Raw genomic sequence first — 13,941 nt, 5'->3', positions numbered from 1 at the left:
TTTAAAATAGAATGATTGTTGATTGATTTGGTTGTTACAAATAGATTTAGGATCATCTGTAGAGTCGGTTTATGTACTTGGTTGAATTGTTTTAGTCCGAGATTGATGAACCGAGTTCTGGGATTTTTGAATTCTTACTTTCGATTTCTTGAGTTATACGGATTGTTGTGGTTAATAAGGATCATATAAATAGATTGTATTCCTTCGAAGCTTCATTTTTATATAAAGAACGTTAAATTTGGTTTGGAATTGATTGATTTATGTTTTCCGGCGATATCGCCGTGTTCTTGATTGGAATTGATCGGATTCTTGGTTTCCGAAGTTAACTACGAATGCTAGAGATTTGTACGAGTTCCAGAAGCGAATTTGAATCGAAAGCGTTGAAAAATCGAAGGGTTTAGACCCGTTTTGGATCACTGGAACCCAGGGAAGTCGGACGGAATCCCGACCGGAATCTGGAAATTCCAGAAACCGGCGAGAATTTGGTCACCTTCTCCAAAGGTCCGGCGAGTTGCCCTCCCCTCTGCCGCCGTTCGATCCACCAGACCCCCACCCCTATTTGCAAAACCTGTTTTCACTAATTTCCATTTTCTTTTACTTCAAAATTCATTTTTCTAATTTTCAAGAATTATTTACTTTATTTTCAAAAATCATTTACTTATTATTTTTTTTAATTCTAAAAATTATTTTCTTTAATTATCTTCAAAAATGCAATTTGATTTAATTATTTATAATTCATTTTAGTTAATTATTTTTGAATTTAATTAATTGATTAAAAATCAATTAATCAATTAATTTTATTTATAATTAATTCGAAAAAAAATTCTAAAAATTATTCTTAAGTATTTAAAAATTATTTATAATATTTAAAAATCAATTAATATTATTATTAATTGATTTATTTCCATTTATTTCTTATTTTATTCATAATAATTAAACCATTCGTCCGTTTAATACGAAACGAACGCATATAGACTCAGAAAAATGTTACGATTTAAATAAAAATACTTTTGAGTCCTCATCTCTTTTTTTATTGCAATGTCATTTGATTTGTGTAACAGTTTGAGTCAGTATCTGATCGATAAGCAGAGTTATAGTAAGAGGTTATCGAGCATATCAGGCAAGTACCCCTAACTTCACTTATCGTTCAAGTGATGTTTAATTCGAATCATATTTTGCAAATATTATATCTTCATTTATCATTCAATTGATATTGACTCTGAACTATATTCTTTTAATTTCCATCCTATTCTAAGTTCAGAATAGTTAAACATTTTATATTTCGCTATAAATTACTCTATACAGTGGAACATTGAATTGAGATTAGCGAATAACTAATTGTTCTAGTTATTTCGCCATCGATTGTTGAGATAACTCCGGCCATGAGAAATGGGGAGTTATATGGTTAAGGATGTCTTTTGATTCAGCTCCTTTGATCAAAATGTTTTATGGATTGGATGAATGCGTAAGTGTCCGGGGCGGACGGTCCAGCGGGGGGCTATTTCTATGTGTTATATGAAATATTATGACACCATTTTTGCCACAGGCAGGTATATTGCCTTTTTATTTGAGTACTCGTGTTTTCGGGACATGTTTCCATGAATCATGACCTTGTGCTATCATACGAGCTCATCAGCATGTGATAGTACGTCCGTCGGAGTTAGATTCCAATCTAAAAATTATCGTTTATTACTGATAGCTTGTGAAGCTTTTATTATTGATCAAATATTATTGATTTTATCCTGTTGTTCAGTTATTAACAGAATATGATTTATCATTTCAAGTATATTTTATACTGCTTGCTGAGTATTTCTTTTGCTTATACTTGTTTATCAATCTAATCTTTCAGCTAAGCCAAAGCAGGCTTGAGATCCAGGTTTGATCAGAAGTCGAGTGGTTGTAAATAGTGGTGTGTATTCCAGGTAGACTGTTTTGGGACGCTTGGATAGTCTAGAGGTTTGTAATAAAATTTGAATAATCAATAAAACTAATTAGACTTATGGTTTGTAATAACATTTGGTTTGTATTAGTGGATATTCCATACTATAACATGTGATCGATCCAGTGCAGGTAAAAGGGTCATATTTATTATATTATTCCATTATGATTATTTTATTATGATTTATTGGCTAGTGACCCCCAAATCTAGACCTCGGGTTTGGAGGGCGTCACAAATAATTTGAGACTATTCTCCTGTCTACTCAGAATAAAAGTATGATTTATATGACAAATGAATATCTAACTAAAAAAATCTCACCAGGAAGCAAATTCGATATATTCAAAAATTCGATAAAGAACTAGAGCACCCTTTTAATATTTGAAACACACCTCGAACCTAAATACAGTAGAAATGTTCATGTCATGATAAGAAGAAATATAGTAAAACATTAATAATAAAAGTAGCAGTGGTTTATGTGAGGATGAAACTAATCACACCAACTCAACTTCAGTTGTACTCAAAGAGGATATTGGTGCTGCAAAATGTACGTTAGCAGAGAAAAAATTATGGATCTTATTGATGAGTCTATCTGAACTTCCATTTCATGCATAAAGTATGAAAAGACCAGGTCACTCAAGAGTATCAACACAACTACAAAATACGAATAAATAGTTAACAATAGTAGTAGTTTTTATAAGCTTACCCTCATCAGTGAACTCGACAAATTCAAAGCGAAGAAGGGAATTTGGATCACCACAGATACGACAATCGACAACCTTGTATACAAAAAAAACATTTTGGGGATTTAATTAGGAATAATCCCCAAAATTAAATGCTTTAAGTCTTGAAAAATATAATCGAAATTTTTTAGCAATTACTCGATCAATTGGGTATTAGTTATTACTCAATCAATTACGAATTCACCACTGCCATCTTGAAAATCTGTAAAAAAGAAAAAATAACAAAGTGAAGGAGAGGGAGAGAATGAAATACACAAAGCGAGATAGATAGAGAGAGGGAGAGAGATACACAATAATTATACACATATCAAGTGAGGATTATACCTTAAAATCAAAATCAAACTCAAAGTTCAAACCCTAACCCTTACATCCCAACTCACCTCGGACCATAATTTAGATGGAGAGACAAAGGTAGAAGACTAATTTGGATAGAAAGAAAGAAGAAGATAAGAGTCAGAGTGGGGTGTACTGATTCCCCCTTTTCATTTTTAGCTCTCAATGAAAATTACATTTGCCGCCTTATACGAGACTTAGCCGCTCAACCCCAAACCTAAAATTCAACCACAAGGCCTAATATAATTAATTTTTCATAATTTAAATGAGTTACATTAAAGTCCATAAATTTCTACAAAAGTAAATAAATTAATTTATTAAAATCACTTTTAAAAAATAATAATTTTGAGTTACATTAAAGAATATATTTCAATTATTATATCATTTCTATGTTAATTATTAATTAGTTAAATTAAAAAATTGTCTTTAATCATCTATGTCATTTTGGTAACACATTTTGACTATACCGCAACATCAAAAAATAGGGGTTCCGATAGACATGGGTAGAAGGCTATTATTACACTTTTGTTTGCAACCCTAGTGTAAACGGTTGTGGAATCCAATCTATGGCGTAGTGTTTGATTTTCCTATGGCCAAGATTTTCTTTCTTCAAAAATTACATCTTTACTCAAATAGACTTTCTGCTTTTTTGGATTGTATAAGCAGTACCCCTTTGTGCCTGGTTCCCTTCCAAGGTGTATAACCGACAAACTTCTATCGTCTAGCTTCTTCATACCTTGGCTGGGAATCCTCATGTGCCCAAGGTAACCGAAAACTCGCATATGTGCTACATCTTGCTTCGAATTAGACCATGCTTCATACGGTGTCATGCCCGTCATAGCTCGAGTTGGGAGTCTATTAAGAGTGTAAACTGCATGCCTTATAGCTTCTCCCCAAAAAATTGCTGGAAGCTTTCTTTGTTTCAGAAGACTCCTTGTCATCTCAATTACCGTCATATTCCTTCGTTCGACAATGCCATTTTGTTGGGGCGTGTATGGAGTAGTGTAATGTCTAGTTATTCCTGCCTCTTTACAGTTCTGCTTGAATTTATTTGATAGGAATTCTCCTCCTCGGTCAGTCCTCAATACCTTAATCTTTCGATCATCTCTATCCTCAACCAATGCTCTGAAAATCTTAAATGCCCTGAATGCCTCACTCTTACATTTTAGCAAATAAACCCACATTACTCAGCTAAAGTTGTCCACCAGTAGCAAGAAGTATCTGTTTCCTTAGACTATTTTCGGCGTGATTGAACCGCACAAGTCTACATGAACTAGCTCTAGTACTTTCTCTGCATTGAAAGAAGATCGACTTGGCACATGCTTCTTTGCCTGCTTTGACATTAGGCAGCCGGTACAGACCTCTTTTGGTTGCACGATCTTAGGCAATTCTCTTGCCATCTTTTCTTTGAACATCATAGTTAGAGCTTGATAATTCACATGCCCCATGCGGGTATGCAACAATTCTGAGATATCATCTAATCTAGACATTCAGAGTTCTCTGTTTCAATTAATATCTTGCATAATTGGTTTTATGATCTTTTAATTTTCATGAGCAGATTTTGTTCTTTGTCAAACACCCACATGAATTCACCTTTAATCACAACTTTCTTTCCTTCTTCAGTCAATTGTTCAATACTGATAATATTACTATGAAGATTGGGAATAAAATATACCTCGTCAAGCATGCGTTCCTGCCCATCCTTACACTTGAGAAGAATCTTCCTTTTCCTTCAATATCAACAGTTGAACCATCCCCGAACTTAACTCTCCCAGTAATTTGTTCATCAAAAGTCTGAAATTTGGATTTTTACCCGATCATGTGATTACTAGTGCCATTATCAAGATACCACAAGTTCAAATTTGGTGGTTTTTCTTCATTGCTCAAGGCTAGGCATGGTCTCATATCACTTTCATTCAGTAGAAGGGTATTTGACTCATTTCATTCTAGTATTACCAAAAGCAAAGCAAGCTCGTCATCTTCTATTCGAGCTAGATTCGATTCTTGTCTATACTCCTTATTTCATTTTAGCTTTCAACATTCAGATGCAAAGTGTCCATATAAACTGCAATTGAAGCACCTGACTCGACATTTGTCTTGATTCCTCATAAATGAAGGTTGGCCATCATTAGTTTTGTTACTACGATTCTGCCATTCTTCTCTTGTTAAGAGAAGTTTGCTTTCATTAGATTCTCTCTTCCGCCATTCCTCTTCTGTTAAGAGTAGTTTGCTGTCATTGGACTCGCCCTTTCCCTTGATTCTTTCATCATGAGCCTTTAATGATCCCATGGCTTCCTTCACTGTTATCTTGTCAAGAGCTCCAAAATGCTCTATCATGGACGTAATTTGGAGAAATCGTGTTGGCATGGCTCGAAGCAGTTTCTTAACAATGTATGACTCCTTTATTTCCTCCCCTAGTCCTCGTATATTTGACACGAGACCATTTAGTTTCATGTAAAAGCCATCCAATTGATCTGACTCAATCATACACAAGGCTTCGAATTCCGTTTTCAATGTCTGAACTCGAGCCTTTTTCACCTGCTCTGCTCCCAGACACAGAATTTTGATCACTTCCCACGCCGCTTTTACGCTTTTCTTTTTGGTGATAGATAGTAACACATTCTCAGGGATACCCTAATACATCATTGCTAATGAAATCTTGTATGTCTTCTCTTCAATGGCCGCTTTCGGATCGTCTGGTTCAATAGCATTCCATACTCCTTGGGCTTGCACGAATACCTTCATTTTGAGGGACCAAATGGTATATTTTCCTCTGTCCAATATTGGATAGCTCAACCCGAATGACCCTCCTTTCACTTTTTCTGGATCCGCATTCGACATCTTTGATGATTCTTCCGTGACCTGGTTTATGCTCTAATACCAATTATAGCATATATTATGACTGTTTGATATGTAAAACTGATATTATAAACTTCACCAATGCTGTCAAAGATCTTATCTTTATTGAAACAAATAGTACAACTTAAATAAGGAAATGTAAAACAACTAAATTGCTAGTTACTTGCTAGAAATTAGGCACCATGATATAACATAATCCTAAACACATTCTACCACTAACTTATTATGAAAAATCCTACAAACACTCTAGAAATAAGAATGAGTCATGCATACAAACATTTTAGACAATACTAAACCAACGTTATTATTTTATGTTTAAGTTTTAAACCCAACAGGAAGGTGACTCTCTGAGCTCCAGTTTTAGGAATATTCTGATTTGGTTGCTTATTATTTACGTTAGTGTTATACGTTGTTAGATGATACGGACAACGTAGTACTTGCAAGAAAAAATTATAAATAAACAAAGTAGTACTTGCATTCTTAAAAGTACAAAAAACTGATTTGAAATGTTCTACCTGAAACTAAACTTTAGTTTTGTTGATCTCAATGCTCATAAAATCTTGAATCTAAAACTGGTACTAAAAGCAAGTAACTTGCAAAAATAAATCATGATGACACACACAAATGCTCCCCAACCAAAATCTAAACTAATATATCATTATAAACACACGAACATATCATGGTAGCCGTATCTCACCCAAAACAAACAAGCATATTCACTATTTAAACACAATTGCACACTAAATTACCAAAGTCAGCTAGGAGTGTCACACTTGGACACGTGTCTATCAAACTTCTATTATTTGCACTCAACAATTTATCAAACTACATATAAGTGTCCAAGTGTTCATGCTCAGTGTCTAAGTGTAAATTTATAGATGCATTATATGATATTAATATATTAGAAAAATTACCTTTAAGATAATCTCTTCATTTTCTTTTATGATAAGGCCAAGCGCAGTAGCAGTTGTACGCATATAAAGGCTATCCCTTGAATGCTGATTTAGTTATGGAAAAGTAGTAGAGGCTAGCTTGTAGATTTCCTCGTCCAGAAAAAAAAATTATAACTTCGCATGCGGGTAAAAAAAGAACATTTTTTGAACTTCTTCTAAGACCTTTGGCATCTTCAAGAAGATCTCACTAGGAACATCTACTGATTCCGTCAAGTACTTGTATTTCCTTCTCTTGGTCAGCTTCTTTGCATCCCCGTATCCTAGCAACTCCGCGAAGGTCACTATAAGGACAAAAACTAAATGCGATGGACTAATTGTGACGTAAAAATGGAGGGCTTAAATGTGACAAATCATATTACATTTAATTATATGACATATTTGACTTTGACTATTTTATAAATATGATGGATTTTATGATAATAAAAGTAAACATTGACCACGAGAGCTTTCCCCCTAATTATCAGAAATAAAAAATGTGGCCAACACGGTCAATACTTTTGTATGTGAACAAATTTATCATTTTTATGTACACTTTTAAATGTGACGGAATATATTATATTTATGTGTATCTTAAAAAGTGACAGAATCAGTTATATATAGTAGTGTTATATGTCACAACTAGAATTATGTGAATACACATCGGTCCTTAGACATCGGTTGCTTAGACGACCGATGTTAAAGTTCTTTTAGACATCGGTTATTTTTAAAATGATGTTACTGCATGTATTAGACATCGGTCGATAAAATAACCGTTATCGATAGTAATTTTAAAAAAATGAAAAACGTGAATTAGACATCGATTTATAGAATAACCGTTATCAATTTTTTTTAGACATCGGTTTGAAACTACAACCGTTGTTAATGATTAATTTCAAAAACTTAAAAAAAACACACGTATACTTCCTTCCCCCATTATTTTCTAAATATTTCCCCGTTAACAACAAAAATAATTCCCCCTTTATTTCCAAATTATTTCCCCATCACCCTCTTCCACCTCTCTTGGTCTCTCGCATCTCTCTCTTTCTCGTTCTCTCTCATATATCTCTCTCTCTCCCTCTCTCTTTCTCGTTCTCTCTCATATATCTCTCTCTCTCCCTCTCTCTTTCTCGTTCTCTTTCGTCTCTCTATCTCTCTTACCATATTTCCATTGTTAAAACCCTAATTTATATCATCATCTCATATTGCAAGTAATTAGGATTCCAATTAAACGCTAAATTGTAAATCTTCAATTAATCAAACTCTTGTTGTGTGAAACCCTAATTTCTGGACATGGCCTGGATTAGTTTGTTTAATTGTGTTTTATTTTCTTTATCATGGGTTTTCTATGGACTTACTTTTTATTGGTTTGTTCTAACAAGTTTTGAAACATCACTACCCATCTCAAATCTCCTAGACTCATGGTATTTTCTTGTTTTTAAAGCAAATAACAGTATTCATGAGTTACTCTTATTGTTTGTGAATCTCTATGTTTATAAAGTAGTCAAAGGGTTTTAATGCTCTTGCTTAATTATAAGTTTTTTTTTGTCATTTTTATTCTCGACACATACGATTATGCATCTTTATTTTTGTTAATATTAATATTCTTTAATATTAATATTTCTTTGTTGTTTGTTTTTGCTTTATAGATGTTTTTATTAATCCAAGTAGCATACTTTGCTGCTGCACAGAGTGTTCGTGATTCACTAATATTTTACCGGAATGCCACATATGATTTCTATGAAAAGGTGAATGTAAAGCAAGCATACTACTTGTCCATGGAATTTCTACAGGTTAGATGCTAGTCCATCTTTCTGTCAAGTGTTTAAGTCATATTGTTATTGTTGCGTTGTCATCTTGGTAGTAGTAAATGTTATTTTAGCGATAATTTGTCAATTTTGAGTATGCTCTCTTATGGATGAATTACTAATGTTGCATCTATTATTTCTTTTAATTAGGGAAGATCACAACAGGTAAGATTTCAGCTACATTATTATTTTCATGCTTTTGCCAAATATTTTCTTAGGAAAATTACAACCAATATAAAGTTACCAGTTTTGCATCGAAAGTGAAAGGTGTAGCTATTTGACTACAGTTTGCATCAGAAGTGAAAGGTGCAGCTATTTGACAACAGTTCTCTATAAATCTGATATTACATTGTAGTATGGAATTTTTTTTGACAGACTAGGTCTTTAGTTTTAATAAAGTGCACTATGTTGTACCTAATTATCGTTATGTTCATTCAGGAGTAAATATCACCACCTATCCTGGTATTTGAAAAGATAAAGAAAATATTTCATCATTAGCTACAAGTTCGCTGATAATGGTCCGAGAATGTGTCTAGAGTAGATATTTACTAATGATGATGCTGTAGTGGTGAATCCAGAAAAGTGTAAATGATTATGAAAATGATTGGGATTAACACCCAAGTTAAGTAAAAATTTACAATAGGTTTAATGTCCATTGTGGATGTGGATGCGCCCGAGAATACTACTTGGATTGATAGATATCTTGGTATCATAGAGTTTGCTGGTATGATTGTATGGATTCTGCATCGGGTTTCTAACTACATAATTGACAAGTACAATCAGACTCTGTACATTTCTATCAGTCAAAATATGTTTATCCGTATCTTTATAAATAGCTTTATATTTAATCCCTTTGTTTCAAGTTTACATCTTGTTTTCATAATTGCTGATCACAGGGTAACAAACTCGAATCTTTTGACTAATTGATTACTGATATAATTTATAGGAGATAGATAGTTACCGGTGGTTTCTAATTAGTACTGCAGGAAGCACAAGTTCTATCTCTAACTTAGTCTTCCATTTGATGATATAAATAATTTAAGAAATTATTTTCAGCACAAAATTCTATCTTTCCTTCATTACTACCGATAAAGCTAGTGTACATGAGTTATATTTCCAATCTCTTGCAGTCAGAAAACAACGACGGATCAACACACACTGATTTTATACCTCAATCAGAACCAGCTATGAGCCCTGCCATTGAAAGAGCAGTTTCAGGAATGTCTTCTCCAAGATATAACTCTGAATTTTACAAGAATGCCAAGGTTTGTTGAACTTCTATATATACCTCAGTGTAATGTAAATCACTATTTTCCCATTTGTATCCTACTTTACTAAATCTCCAACTATGCAGGTCCAGGATATGTCACGGTCATTCGGTTGGGCACCCTTTCTTGCTTTGCAGTCTTAAAACTCATTTTTGACTATGCTTCTGCTACTATCAAAATACAGAATGAAGAGTGTTCCCGTGGTTGATCTTGGGGATAGGAAAGATCGAGAATATTATAACCCAGTCCGCTATTATTCACATGTTAGAGGAATCTGCTAGTCTGCAATGGTTTGAAAGTTGGGGTACTAAAAAACTTTCAGAACTTGGTCTTCCTCTGATGAAGCCTAATCGCGTTGTGAAGGTACTATCACTTGCAATACATATGCATTTTTCTATAATTAATTGGGAACACACCACTTTTTGGTTGTTTGATCAGTATGTGGACTGCTGGTCATATAAATGAGGACGTGGTCTGAACATTAATGCAATGAACAGAAAGGAGACCATGTCTCACTGTACGTGCGTGATCTCTGTGGGACATATGTTCTTTTATTCTTTTTACTTCACCATTTCCTTTTATGTGGGTATTTATTTTGATCATTGAAGGCTTATCTAGCTAATTTGGAGCAGAATTAGTGACATTATGTCACTTGTTTTTTTCCTTCCAAAGATAACCAAGATTTGCAAGGATGTTAAACTTTTTATTTTATCTAGCTGATGATGTATTTGGTACTCTGAATATTGGCATGGACTTGCTAGACTGGTGTTCCTGCTTTTAATTGCAGTGGTAGAGCAACCATGTTCCTGTTTTGTTAACTTTTAATTTTCAATAATGTGATAATTTAGGTGTTTAATCATATAAGGCCTCTCTGCTATTTTTAGTGGACATTAGTAACTTATATGTTACCTTCTTTTGTTTGTCTCATTCATAGGTTTTAAAGATCTCAAGATTGGATGGGGTGAAAAGGTTAGAAGTTAATTGTCATTGGTCAATGAAGAACAAGAAGACTAGCCTGCATCAAATGGCTGGCTTGAGTACTAGGAATATGGTTGATTTTATACATCGAGATTAGTTGTACTTATCACGGGAATAGTTTTTTAGAATGATAGACGTATTGGAGATTAGGTGTACACTTTGAGAATTTGTTGATCTTGAATTCAATTGGGTAATAATATATATGTATTGGTTGAGTTTTGAGAATTAAGTTTTTCAGTATCGTGGTTAATGGTTAGTCTAATATTCTATGTTAACTATGTTAATACAGGGATATCATCACATGTAAAAACGGAAATAACATCAATTCTAGAATAAACAACCGATGTCTATTTTTGAAATTAACACTGGTTATATTAAAGAAAATGATGTAAAAATATGTTTTTAATAACGATTACATATATATAACCGATGTCTAATCTCATATTTGATATCAGAAGTTTTTCAGAACCGCTATGAAAGTATGTCTTAGACATCGGGTAAAAACCGAGGTCTATGAAAATTACATTTAACATGAATCGCGAAAACATCATACATTTTTTACATACCTATGGCTAAGGTATTTTTTCTAGTAGTATGTGACTCAATCCATCAAATTTATCCTTATAATGTTTTAGACTAGTTTTCCCCTGCTACGTCCCTTACCCTGTGATAGCGTGATCTCTCTTCTTTTTCCCTTTACAGCAGCTGTTCTACTTTCTTGTCCATGTTTGAATGTTTGATTGATATTTCTTGTAATCGTGAATGGGTCAATCTTTATAGCCGATACAAATAGCTGATACAACTCATTATCAAAGATTTCTTATAATCAGGTATGTGTTTATAACATTAAAATTATAATACATACAACATGATAATTTTATATTTAGCTATAAAGCATCATAGCTTTATTGATATAAAAATTTATTATTTGAATTCACTTCAAGATTTGGCTCATATATTTACTAGTTAATTTTCTATTTTAACTATTCTGCTTTAGACATAATATCTATTTGTTTATTATGCAAAATTAAATGAATAATCGATTAATTTATATATGTGCATTGTAGATGTCATCGGATCGAAGTTGGATGAGCCATAGAGATAATGGTAGAGGTGGTTTATCTGATGAGTATAAAAGAGGTGTTGATAATTTTTGGAGTTTGTGCAAAGACTAAAAGATTCTGTTGGAAACATATTATGTCCTTGCAATGAGTGTAAAAATTTATTTTGGAGGACTAAAGACGAGTTAAAAATGCACTTATATCGATTTGGCATTATTGAGTCGTACACAAGATGGCATTATCATGGAGAAAAATCCGATTTTCACAACCATTATTCCATGAAAATAAATCAGAATGATGCAGATGACGTGTATGATGCATTCGAAATGTTAAGGGGCCTTGGGGAAGCACAAAATGAAATTGAAGATATGGAAGAAGAACCGAATGAAGAAGCATCTAAGTTTTATAATATGTTGAATCAGGCCTACTGCTTTCTCCTAATCATGAAAAACATACAAAGTTGTCATTTGTTATGAATTTGTTGCACTTTAAGAATAGACATCATTGTAGTGAAAAGGGTTTTGACGAGTTACTTGAGCTGATTGGATCTGTTTTGCCCGATAAACATACATTGCCTGAAAAATACAGTGAAGTTAAAAATAGAGTAATTGGCAGTTTGTACCCTACTATTATTTTCATTTTTTCGATTTGGGCCTATATTATTTTTTCTGTCAGTTTGCACCCTGAACAACTATTTTCGCTTCTTTTTGCACCCCATGGGCGCTTTTCCATCCAACTGTGCCGTTAACGTTAACGGGAATGAGGGCATTTTAGTTAATTACTAATTAAAAACAAAAAAATAGAGTAAAACAAGTAAAAACAGGAAACTAAACTCCACATCAATTAAACCTAACCACTCTCTCATTTCCGTTAATTTGTGAACCCCTAATTGAAACCCCTAATTTGTGAACCCTAGACAACTGTGAGAAAATGTGAGGCCGTATGCGAGTAGTAAGTGATGATAACTTGAGAACAATAAGTTGGGATGAAGTTCCAGAGGATTATTGGCTACAAGTGTTGGATAAAGGAGTTGAAATCCCGGTGATTGAAGCACCAATAATGGAAGATGATGCTGAAATACCAGAATATGGGGATAAATTTCTATTCCAAGTCTGGTTATAGTGTTTGTATGGTATCGATTAAACCCAATATGTTTGCATGCATGATTTTTAGGGTTTCTATTGTTTATTGAACAATTTGTGGTCCCTAAATACTTTGTCATCTAGCAATTTCAGTTATCAGTTATACAAGAGGGGTTACTTTGTCATCTGAGTTTTTAGGGTTTTTTTGTCCAATTCGTGGTCTTTTTTAACTGTGACAATGTGTTTATGTTGTGATATTATTGTTTACATGTATACAAAATTGGTTTTATTTCAGATTATTCACTTAATTTCTCCATTAAACTGTTATATGGGGGAGAGTTTAGTCAAGATTTTACTGCGTACATTGACGGGGAATGCAAATTTTTTTATATGTGCTCTCTTAGAAATTTTAGAATGGTTGATTTGGACTCAATGTGTAAGGAAATAGGCATAGGAGAGGGTTCATATGATCTGTGGTTTTCCCTTCCTGAGAGAGAGTTATGTGTTGATACTATAAATCCATTAGATTTTGATGATGATGTTGGGACCATGTTGGACCTGCAAAAAGGTAATCAGTTACAACTCAATTCATGTCTAAACATATCTGAAGTTAACAACTCATTTAATTGCATTACAGCCTTCTGTGGAGCCAAAGAAGAAGGAAAAGAAGAAGCCAACAGTGGAGGCAAAGAAGAACCCAAAAAAGGAGGCAATGAAGGACCCAGCTGTGAAGGGAAGGAAGGAAGTCAGGAAGGAGTCAAATCTGGAGCCAAGGAAGGAGGTGCAAAACACACCAAAGAAGGCTAGGACCAATATAGATGCATCCAGTCATGGAGGAATTATCAAGCCCTTCAAGGCACCAGGCCCAAGTACTGGGAAGAAGAAGAATTTGGGTGTGCCGCCAGTCGAAGGTCGAAAGTTCACATCTTTGAGGAATTTGGAAG

General features: G+C 33.7%; 1 protein-coding gene across 2 annotated transcripts; it reads left to right on the top strand.

The window, feature by feature from the left end:
- Positions 1–7,771: 7,771 nt before the first annotated feature.
- Positions 7,772–11,039, top strand: LOC141672758 (uncharacterized). 2 transcript variants are annotated; one of them, XR_012555699.1, is made up of 5 exons: positions 7,772–8,224; positions 8,450–8,593; positions 9,739–9,873; positions 9,963–10,239; positions 10,811–11,039. XR_012555699.1 is itself a non-coding variant. In XM_074479418.1 (4 exons), the coding sequence occupies exons 1-4, from the start codon at positions 8,222–8,224 to the stop codon at positions 10,017–10,019; spliced, it is 339 nt and encodes a 112-aa protein (XP_074335519.1). In that variant the 5' UTR covers positions 7,772–8,221; the 3' UTR covers positions 10,020–10,761. The 2 variants fall into 2 exon arrangements, 1 of the variants encoding a protein (XP_074335519.1); XM_074479418.1 differs by lacking the exon at positions 10,811–11,039 and having other exon boundaries at positions 9,963–10,761.
- Positions 11,040–13,941: the final 2,902 nt, after the last annotated feature.

The sequence above is a fragment of the Apium graveolens genome, chromosome 7 (genome assembly GCF_009905375.1).
Source record: "Apium graveolens cultivar Ventura chromosome 7, ASM990537v1, whole genome shotgun sequence".
Classification (NCBI taxonomy): domain Eukaryota; kingdom Viridiplantae; phylum Streptophyta; class Magnoliopsida; order Apiales; family Apiaceae; genus Apium; species Apium graveolens.
Note: the sequence above shows the minus strand (reverse complement) of the source record. Positions and strands in the feature narration are given on the sequence as shown.

Excerpts from the sequence above, each read along its gene's own strand:
- LOC141672758 (XM_074479418.1), top strand. Across the intron at positions 8,594-9,738 it reads TGTCCATGGAATTTCTACAG|TCAGAAAACAACGACGGATC; the intron begins GTTAGATGCTAG and ends AATCTCTTGCAG. Across the intron at positions 9,874-9,962 it reads AATTTTACAAGAATGCCAAG|GTCCAGGATATGTCACGGTC; the intron begins GTTTGTTGAACT and ends CCAACTATGCAG.